Raw genomic sequence first — 9,641 nt, 5'->3', positions numbered from 1 at the left:
ACATTAAGGGTCTGCACCCCTGTGGCACTTTGCTTGGACTTATGAGGCCCTCAAGAAGTCAGCTCAATACTAGAAAAGATAATGTATGCTGGTATGATTTTATTTTAATATAAAAAAAATAAATCATTAGTAATGTTTTTTAGGTTCCCATATAATCCGTCTGTGATAATGAAATATTCCATTTATAAATTTTTTTCTCCCTAAAAAAGGGTCTAGTTTTACAATATTTGTTGTCCCTCAAAATGAACTTATTAAAGTGGGAAAATGCTTATGGTTTATATTGTGCATATTTATATAAAATGAAAGCACATATAATATATACATTTTAAGCATATGACACTGTGGTTATATTACACTATATCCTATTTTTTCCTATTTTTATAACACTGTTGTCACAAAATGTAAGTTCACTTTTAGACTTTCTGCTGTCCACGTAACGTGACCCTTGACGGAATTTAAATGCCCACCAGTGCAGAAGATCCTCCACCACCTTGAGACTCGACATCTGGATACAGGTGGCCAGTTCCACATCAAATTTTCAGAGACGATCCTCCACTCTCTGAGGGAGGACCGTCGCAATGACCACTGCACCGCTCAACTCAGTGAGTCACTGACCGGCACAATGTGGTTGGTGCAGGGCCAAATTTGGACTGTGATTATATGGCCAACACTAGACAGATCATTTACACGTTCATTTTGTTATTACCAGTTCACCTTTGAAGATAGCTTGTTCCTTATTTTTATTTGTCTGTCATTTGATTTTCTCAATAAAAATAAATTCTACCCTTCAATATGCAGTTTCCTGAATTCAATTATTCAACAAAAAATATTAAAAATATATTCTAACTTTTCATGAAAATTTTCAATGTTGCACTTTTTTAAATGTTAAATTCAACCATACAATATTTTAATGGCACTGATATTTTGGTTTGGTTTATTTTGGTTCAAAGAGTGCACGACGGTTCATGCGTGACTCACATGGAAGTTCTGCAGGTTTATGTTTGACACCTGAAACCAACCAGTCTTGAGAAAGTTTAATACTGGACTTGACTCCTGACGGGTGTGACGAGTTTTTGACTAAAGGTCAGAGTGTTATCACAGAGAAGGTGTGAGGTCATGATGGTCTCATCTGGACTCTTCTGTCATGATGCGGGTGTTAAAGGTCGGCGAGCCCATGATGAGGCTCACTAAGCAGAGCAGGTACATCTTAAAGTGTACCTGACTTTCTCCAGTCACGCAATGACCCGAGTGTTTACCGACGGAATGATTTTCTCTTTATCAAGAAGCGTCTGACCTGCAGTTACTGGTTCAAACCGCCAAACGACGCCAAAACGCTCTTGGATCTTTGGATTCTGTCTGCGGTAAACTTCGACCCCATTTCACTACGAGAAAGTCGTTAAGATTGGCCCAGAACACACGCGTCAAAGCAACAGAAAGTGACCTTGTTGTTCAGTAAATATTGCGAGCAAAGTTCCTCAGAACAATAGCGCCTCCTCTCGAGTGTGAGAACAAGTCTTCAGTTAAGGGTATAAGAAAATAACACTTTAAAAGAATGAAATGAGTTCAAATGATACCAGCGCGCGCGCGTGTTCCCAGAACAACAGCGTTTAGTTAAACGTAAAAGAATGAATACATTTTGTGATCACGTGATTTATGATAACCATTAGAACACGCCCACTTTTATTACAGTCAATCGTCCGTTGGACTTGCCGCGCTCTGGTGTCGACGTGACGTGGACCGCGCTGCGGCGCCTGCGCCACGCGCCTGAACGGGAAGACCGCGATAGTGACGGGGGCCAACACAGGTCAGCTGAGCCTCACTATTAAGCGTCGTATTTGGACGTAAAAGAGCAGCATGGATGGCGTCTAGCTCCAAAGAAAACATCAGTCTGCGAACGCTGTGATAAATAAAGCTGCTTTTGAGGCGCGTTCATGGCATCATTGTGCAGATGAGGCTCAAATGCAGGTTCATCGACTTAAGCAAACAGTAGCTGAAAGATGAACATGCACCAGTTCAGACTTAACATGCACCAGTAGTTAGTACTCTTGTTAGTTCACTGTTTCTTGTTGGAGTGAAGTGTGTGAGGCAGGTTTCCTCCTGCAGCTCCAACACCTCTGTTTCTTTGGTCTCACAACATTGGTAGCGCAACAAGAGCCCAGGGTGGTTGACCTCTAAGCTGAACATGACCACCAGACTAGTCCTTGTTCACCAGTGAGGGAAGGACGGAGTTAGGTCTTCAGTCAGTGGAGAGGAAAGAGCTGAGCCAGAAGACAAAGCTCTCCATTGGCTGGTGGGTTTCTCCTCTGTGAGATACACAACTTACTGACAGACCAAAGCCATTTGTTTTCCCAGAGAAGTATTCGGATGTTAATGTTGAACTCTGTTAACATTGTACCATCTGATAAAACCAGATCCGGCAGTTTTGCCAGATGCCAAAACTGCACTCCCTTAACGTGATGATCACTGCGAGAAATGTGAAGCAGTCGACTGCTGAATTCAGTGGTGTGTGTTCAGCAGATCCTTTTACTTTTCGGGTCGTTTTCAAGTAAACTGGTCATCAGGATCTTGGTCAGTCTTGCTGAGAGAGTTGCGATCCCATCTGAAACGACTCTTCCTTGCACATCTGGAACGGTTTAAGTGTCCTGGAAACACTCTCTTCATATTTGTTGCTGCACATATATGTGTGTGTTCTTTGTCTCAGGGATCGGGAAGTTCATCGCCCTGGACTTGGCCCGACGTGGAGCTCGAGTCATCCTGGCCTGCAGGAGCGAGTCTCGGGGACAGGCGGCGGTGGACCAGATTCGAGGGCAAAGCGGGAACCAGAACGTGCACCTCCGTCTGGTGGACTTGTCTCTTCTGGAGTCGGTCAGAGCATTTGTTGAGAGGATTCTAGGGGAGGAGAAAGCTCTCCACATCCTGGTGAACAACGCGGCAGTGTTAAGAGTCGTGAGCATATGATATATCCAGCGAACCATGATCACACTCTCCCCCACTGAATGACTGGGAGATGATTTGAACTCTGGTCTTCTCACACATTATGAAGTCTGTGTTAATCTGTAATTTCTCTTTGATCACACATCCATCATTTGGAACATGGTGTTCCACAGAGGTGTCATCAAACAGCTGCTTTTGTGTTAAACAATAATGACCTGTGTGATAGCTTGAAACAGACTGGTGTACAAAGCATAGGACAAGAGGACTCAACCACGACGCCACCACTCAATCGGACAGAATGCGGCATCATGGCAGAGCACTCCCCCTGGCAACACCACCAGGCAAAATCAAACAAACCTCGATACGTTTTTAATTCATCCCAGTTGTGATGGCTGAAAGCTGCAAGAAAAACTCACAAGAGGTATCAACACAGCCGGTTTTAGTCACGGTTCCAACTTCCAACCAACTGGATGGTGACCTGGCAACATAACAAGAGTGACCCCAAATAATCCATGACACATCATAACAACACCATTCCCATCTCTTCAGGGTGAGCAACGGATCGACGACCATTAAAAGTGTAATTTCTGTGCCTCTTTGGACTCTGGGAGGAAACCAGAGTGTCGAGAGGGGACCCTCAGGAAGGACTTGCAGACTCAAGGCTTCTTCAGTCAGACGGTGACCCTCTTGACCCAACTGCACCCTGACATGGTTTTTCCGTTCACCAGCAAGCGCTTGACCTGCAGTTACAGTGTCAGGCCGGTAAAGGGCGCCAAAACACTATTTGATCATTGGATTCTGATTTTTGCGGTAAACTTCGACCCTATTTTACTACGAGAAAGTAGTTAAGATTGGCCCAGAACACACGAGAGTCGCAGCAACAGAAAGTGACCTCGTTGTTCGGTAAAGATATTGAGAGCAAAGTTCCTCAGAACGATAGCGCCTCCTCTCGAGTGTGACAGTGAAAGGTAAAATAATATCAGATTATAAGAAAATATAATGTGTCCAGGTGACACTCGCGTGCGGGCGTTTGCGTGTTCCAATTCTGGGAAAAACGCCTACTTGTGGGGACTTTCTGTCGGTCTCAACGGGGTTAAGCCTCAATTCGTTGTTTAAAACTTCAAATAACTGGGCCATTATAATTGAATTTAAGTTTGATTTAGGTCTGTTTGTTGTGAGAGGATGGAGAAAGCCTGAAAGATGCCGTCACAAAACATAGAAACATGATAGTGCGTGTGAGAATGCACTGTCGTAAAGGGACCGGTGGTCATGTGATTTGGGAGTTAGTAGTGCACGCCCACTTAAAAGTTAATCTTCAGTTGGACTTTCAGCACTCTGGTGTGAACATGGCGTGGACGGAGCTCCTGTACAGCCCGATATGGCTGGTGTCCACCGCGCTGCTGGCCTTCGTGGTGCGCCTGCAGAGGAGGGGGTGGTGGGACCCCCGAGCCTGCGCCACGCGCCTGGACGGGAAGACCGCGATAGTGACGGGGGCCAACACAGGTCAGCTGATCCTCATTATTAAGCGTCGTATTTGGACGGAAAAGAGAAGAAAGAAAAAACACCGTTTCTTGTTGGAGTGAAGTGTGTGAGGCAGGTTTCCTCCTGCAGCTCCAACACCTCTGTTTCTTTGGTCTCACAACATTGGTAGCTCAACAAGAGCCCAGGGTGGTTGACCTCTAAGCTGAACATGACCACCAGACTAGTCCTTGTTCACCAGTGAGGGAAGGACGGAGTTAGGTCTTCAGTCAGTGGAGAGGAAAGAGCTGAGCCAGAAGACAAAGCTCTCCATTGGCTGGTGGGTTTCTCCTCTGTGAGATACACAACTTATTGACAGACCAAAGCCATTTGTTTACCCAGAGAAGTATTCGGATGTTAATGTTGTACTCTGTTAACCATCTGATAAAACCAGATCCGGAAATGCCGGATGCCAAAACTGCACTCCCTTGACATGACGATCACTGCGAGAAATGTGAAGCAGTCGACTGCTAAATTCAGTGGTGTGTGTTCAGCAGATCCTTTTACTTTTCGGGTCGTTTTCAAGTAAACTGGTCATCAGGATCTTGGTCAGTCATGCTGAGAGAGTTGCGATCACATCTGAAGCGACTCTTCCTGGCACATCTGGAACAGTTTAAGTGTCCTGGAAACACTCTCTACATATTTGTTGCTGCACATATATGTGTGTGTTCTTTGTCTCAGGGATCGGGAAGTTCATCGCCCTGGACTTGGCCCGACGTGGAGCTCGAGTCATCCTGGCCTGCAGGAGCGAGTCTCGGGGACAGGCGGCGGTGGACCAGATTCGAGGGCAAAGTGGGAACCAGAACGTGCACCTCCGTCTGGTGGACTTGTCTCTTCTGGAGTCGGTCAGAGCATTTGTTGAGAGGATTCTAGGGGAGGAGAAAGCTCTCCACATCCTGGTGAACAACGCGGCAGTGTCAGGTGACGTGAGCACATCTCAGGTTGAAATCCCTCAGGTTCGGTATGTCACTGCTGGGGTTACTCTGTCAATAGTTTATGACTTGGAATGGTCCAGGTCATAAACTGATGGAAGCTCAGAGCTGCCTGCAGGGAAATTAGTTTTGGATCAGTGTTGTGTTATTTTGTGCTTGAATATTCACATTAAAAGTAATAATTCAACACTGGCTTCAACTCTACTTCTTGCGCTCCTCAGGTCTACCTCAGCAGAAAACCAAGGAGGGGTTGGACACCATGTTTGCCACCAATCATCTGGGCCCGTTTTTGCTCACCAACTCACTGCTGGGTGAGACAAGTGACCTTTCAATACTATTTAACCCGACCTTCAAAGACATGGTGAACATGAGAGAGAAGGATCGCGATGGAAAAGAAGAGTAGTTTGACAAGTCATTCACAATCACATGGAGCTCAACAACCTGTCACCATCCTCCTCCAGTCTCTCCCTCATCATGAGCCTCACTAGTCCTCGCCCTTTTCTTCAGTTCCAACAACTCCGTCTCTGAACGTCTCCACGCGTCTAAACCATCTGTCCTTCATAACTTTGTCTCCAAACTTCTCCATGTGTCCCTCTGACAGACTCCTTTCCCTTCTCCTTTCTCCCAGTGACAAATTCACAATTACTTTGAGATGGATTCTGATCCCACAGACACATCTTTGAACTTGGTTACTTCTAGAACTGGTCATTTCAAGTCACAACGTTTGCAGATGATGTGCTGATTTGTGAGAGTAAGGAGGAGGTGGAGGAGAAGCTGGGGGAGGAGAGGATGGAAATATGTGGAAGACAGGGTGAAGATGTGGGGGGAAGCAGTTCAAGTATTTGGAGTCACTCACATAGAGTCATGGAGTCAGGTGGAGGAGGAGAAGGCGAGATTCTGGATCCTCAGGAGAAGTGAGTTTGCTCCTTTCAATGTTTCTGTCTTTCATCCCAACACAGACCTGATGAAGCGATCGGCTCCAGCACGAATCGTCTTTGTGAGTTCAGTCATGCACCGAAAAGGCCAAGTGGACCTCTCTCACTTTCACGGGGAGAACCTTCAATATTACCAGGATGTGGTTTACAACCACACCAAGCTGCACAACGTCATCTGTAGCAACGAGTTCGCCCGCCGGCTTCAGGGAAGCGGTGAGTTCACCGGATGTCAGGCTCTGTGTGCGACCTGAAGAAGTCCCGGTCACCTGTGCCTGCGCCATGTTTGTCTGTAGGTGTCACCGCCAACTCTGTCCACCCCGGCATCGTCATGACTGAAGTGATGAGACACTACCCATTACTGATGCGCTTCATGTTCAACTTTATCGGCTTCTTCTTTTTCAAGGTGAGGAGAGAGGTGCATTGTCGCAGTGTCGAGGAAGACGGAATGATCCAGAAGAAACAGTCCCTTAAACTGAAGACTAAAAGAAGCCTATCAACTTAAGGCGTTGAACTGGATGTCATTATATTATACATATATAATACTGTATCTGTATCACGTCTTTTCTGTCTCAGTCTGCAGAGGAAGGGGCCGTCTGCCCCATCTACTGTGCAGTCTCAGAGGAAACCGAAGGAATCACGGGAAAATACTTCGACAGCGACTGCGCGATGGTCCTGCCGGCGCCGTTAGCTCGAGACGCTGCCCTCGCCGTTAAGGACTTTGAGTACTGCGAGAGGCTGACCTCCAAGCTGTGACACGACAGCGACGCCGAATCTGTGGCAGTACCTTGAAGCTTTGTATTTCAGGTTCTTTCTATGACTCCTGAAAATATGATGGAGTGAATTATGTGTGAATAAAAGATCTCTGACAGCTTCATTGGCAGAGTATATAAGTATTGTTTGAGGTCACTGACTTAATCAGAAATCTTATTTAAACAAAAAAAACTAAACAAACTTTCAAATGCAATTCTTGCTCATATTATTATTTAATTTATTTATCTACATTATTTTATTTATTCCCCCATTTTCACCCATCACAGTGTTCATGGTTTTGTTATCTCTGTGTTTTTATGTGTTGATAATTGAGATAAAGTGTTATACTGGAATTGTTCATTCCAATCGTTATTATCGTATAATATTTACTGAAAATAATCATTTCAGAAATTGTAGTAGTAGTAGTGGTAGTTTACTTGTTTTTTCGATCCACGCACTTTATTTCTTTGCTGAAGCCTATCCCAGCTACTCAGGGAGAATTTAACTAGGAACTTTTTTGACTCAATTGACTCACTAAGCTTCTTTCTATGCGACTCAGGAGTCACAGTCAAGAGAGTCAGAGATGAGGATACTGGGGTGGGGGGAAGGAGAAGATGAGAAATGAGTCAGAGGGACATGTGGAGATGTTAGGGAGAACAGATCGAGTTAATATTTTTTTTATTTGACCTCAGTTTGAAACCACTGAAGTGACAAACTAAACTTTGTGATTGTTGCTTGTAAATATGCTTCAATGAGAGAAAAGTCATGTGACCGGCATCATTTTCTTGATAAGGTATCAGGCAGAATGAAACGCTCAAATCACTGAAGATAAGAGAAGTAAGAGGTCAAATAAGCCCAACAGATAAATGGTGCCTCTGTTGCTTCTTGCTCCTCCTCACAGTCCCAGATTCATGGAAACAAGAAACACTCAGCAATATGAAATAAATACATCTTTTTAAGTACATCAAGAAAACACCATGAAGTTTAGGGTGCCTCAGTTTTAAAACACCTGTGACCACAGAAAAGGAGATAAAGGCCTGACCGGGAGTCATGTTAACCGGAGCTCACCTTGTCCACGACTGTTCATTCTGGTTTCACCATGAAAATCGTGACCACTGACTTCAATTAAATAACACAATAGATTCCCTTTATTGAGTGATTTGTATCAAGACATGAAAACATTCAGCGCTTCAGATGATTCCTGCATGTCTCCGGCTCATTACTTGGCTTCGAAGGGAACAAAGACAAGTAGACGTCAGGATTGAGATCAGTCTTCAAGCAGGGCTGTTAGAACCGAATACCTTTCCGGTTTTCTCCTGCTATTTGGTGGATGATCTCTTCCAGCACCGGCGCCACATGATCCAGTTGCTGGGGTGACAGACGTACGGCGATCTCCACGGTTTCATCCTGAAGCCGCAAGGAACACGTGTTAAAGCAGCCCTTTCTTTGCAGCCATGTGAACGGCTTCACCTGAGGGAGGTGTTGGACGGTGGCCTCTTCAAACGGACCCTCTTCTGATCGGGCCTCCATGTTCTTCTGACCCTCCCGCTCCTGTCGACATCAACATTCATCCCATCCCAGAGGCACATTTTTAGAATGAAGCTGAACAAGTTAGCAACACCAAGCCAACACGCTGCTGGAAATCAGGGGTCCTGAGCACAATGAGCTTAGTGTTATAGGCTTCTACATCTGAACATCCTGGAGACACCTTTTCTGCACCTAACAAACTATGACAAGGAGCTAGTTGTTGCTGCCTGGAGATGATGTCAGGATACTTAAAATTAGTTTTCCATAGCAACTTTAAGAACATAAAAAGAAAACTGAAAAAAAAAACTAGCAAAAGTGGCGCAATGATTAGCGCCGCTGCATCTCAGGAGCTGCCTTGAATCCAGCACTGGACCTTGTTTTCCCTGTGCCCGCATGGGTTTTCTCCAGGTACTCCGGTTTCCTCCCACATTCCAAAGACATGCTCACGAGGCGGGTGAATGGGATGTGTGCCCTGCGATGGACTATGAGAAGCACTTATTTGTTTGGATGAAGTTCAAATGCTCCCAGAGGTTTGCTTTCATCTTCCAGTGACTCTTTCCTCCCTGCTCCATTTCAGCAAAACAACAGGAACAGGACTTTAATAATTAACAGGGTTGGTGGCTGTCAGTGGTCGTCAGCAGCAGCTTAGTTCACCTAATGGGTGGGACGGCTCTGGTCAGGACTGACCAGAGAGGCTGATCAACACATCCTTTTAGGACCTGACTACTACCAAAAGATTGAGAAAGATACTACGTCCTCCGGTGAACTCAGTCGTTCTCCTGAGACTTAGTAGATTTAACGTGAAAGTCGGAACCAGGCTGTCAGCCATCTTGATAGGTTTAGTGGCTGAAAACAAACATACATACGTACCTTCAGCTGCATCTGCATTATTTCCTTTGGGCTGAAAAAGGTGATGTGACCTTCTGTCCTCTCCACCATCGTCGCCACCAGGCATGTGAGAACCACACACATAGCCAACACTCCACGCATGCTCATGATCCTGTGATCTGGAGGGAAACACACGTGCACGCACTCGTAACAACTC

At 45.4% G+C, this 9,641-nt stretch overlaps 3 protein-coding genes across 4 annotated transcripts in view; 2 read left to right on the top strand and 1 right to left on the bottom strand.

Moving 5' to 3' along the window:
- Positions 1-1,734: 1,734 nt before the first annotated feature.
- LOC128760452 (retinol dehydrogenase 12-like) lies at positions 1,735-2,958 on the top strand (the record flags this gene model as incomplete). Its single annotated transcript, XM_053867870.1, has 2 exons — positions 1,735-1,804; positions 2,702-2,958. Coding segments are annotated over 2 exons (327 nt in total), but the record flags the coding sequence as incomplete, so codon positions are not given.
- A 1,308-nt stretch (positions 2,959-4,266) lies between these two features.
- zgc:64106 (uncharacterized protein LOC393348 homolog) lies at positions 4,267-7,320 on the top strand. Its single transcript, XM_053867315.1, has 6 exons — positions 4,267-4,437; positions 5,134-5,373; positions 5,606-5,695; positions 6,344-6,532; positions 6,613-6,722; positions 6,893-7,320. The coding sequence occupies exons 1-6, from the start codon at positions 4,281-4,283 to the stop codon at positions 7,070-7,072; spliced, it is 966 nt and encodes a 321-aa protein (XP_053723290.1). The 5' UTR covers positions 4,267-4,280; the 3' UTR covers positions 7,073-7,320.
- An 885-nt stretch (positions 7,321-8,205) lies between these two features.
- The window catches only part of mlnl (motilin-like), a 6,623-nt gene continuing 5,187 nt past the window's right edge, over positions 8,206-9,641 (bottom strand). Inside the window, exons 3-6 of one of the 2 annotated variants that reach the window (XM_053867941.1) lie at positions 9,467-9,603; positions 8,540-8,620; positions 8,371-8,476; positions 8,206-8,296 (exon numbers count right to left, since the gene is read on the bottom strand). In XM_053867941.1, the coding sequence (XP_053723916.1) occupies positions 8,289-8,296; positions 8,371-8,476; positions 8,540-8,620; positions 9,467-9,592 (321 nt within the window). In that variant the 5' untranslated portion in view covers positions 9,593-9,603 and the 3' untranslated portion in view covers positions 8,206-8,288. Of the gene's footprint in view, positions 8,477-8,539; positions 8,621-9,466; positions 9,604-9,641 lie in introns of both variants that reach the window. The other variant, XM_053867940.1, reaches the window with a different exon arrangement.

Source organism: Synchiropus splendidus, chromosome 6 (genome assembly GCF_027744825.2).
Source record: "Synchiropus splendidus isolate RoL2022-P1 chromosome 6, RoL_Sspl_1.0, whole genome shotgun sequence".
Classification (NCBI taxonomy): Eukaryota; Metazoa; Chordata; class Actinopteri; order Syngnathiformes; family Callionymidae; genus Synchiropus; species Synchiropus splendidus.
Note: the sequence above shows the minus strand (reverse complement) of the source record. Positions and strands in the feature narration are given on the sequence as shown.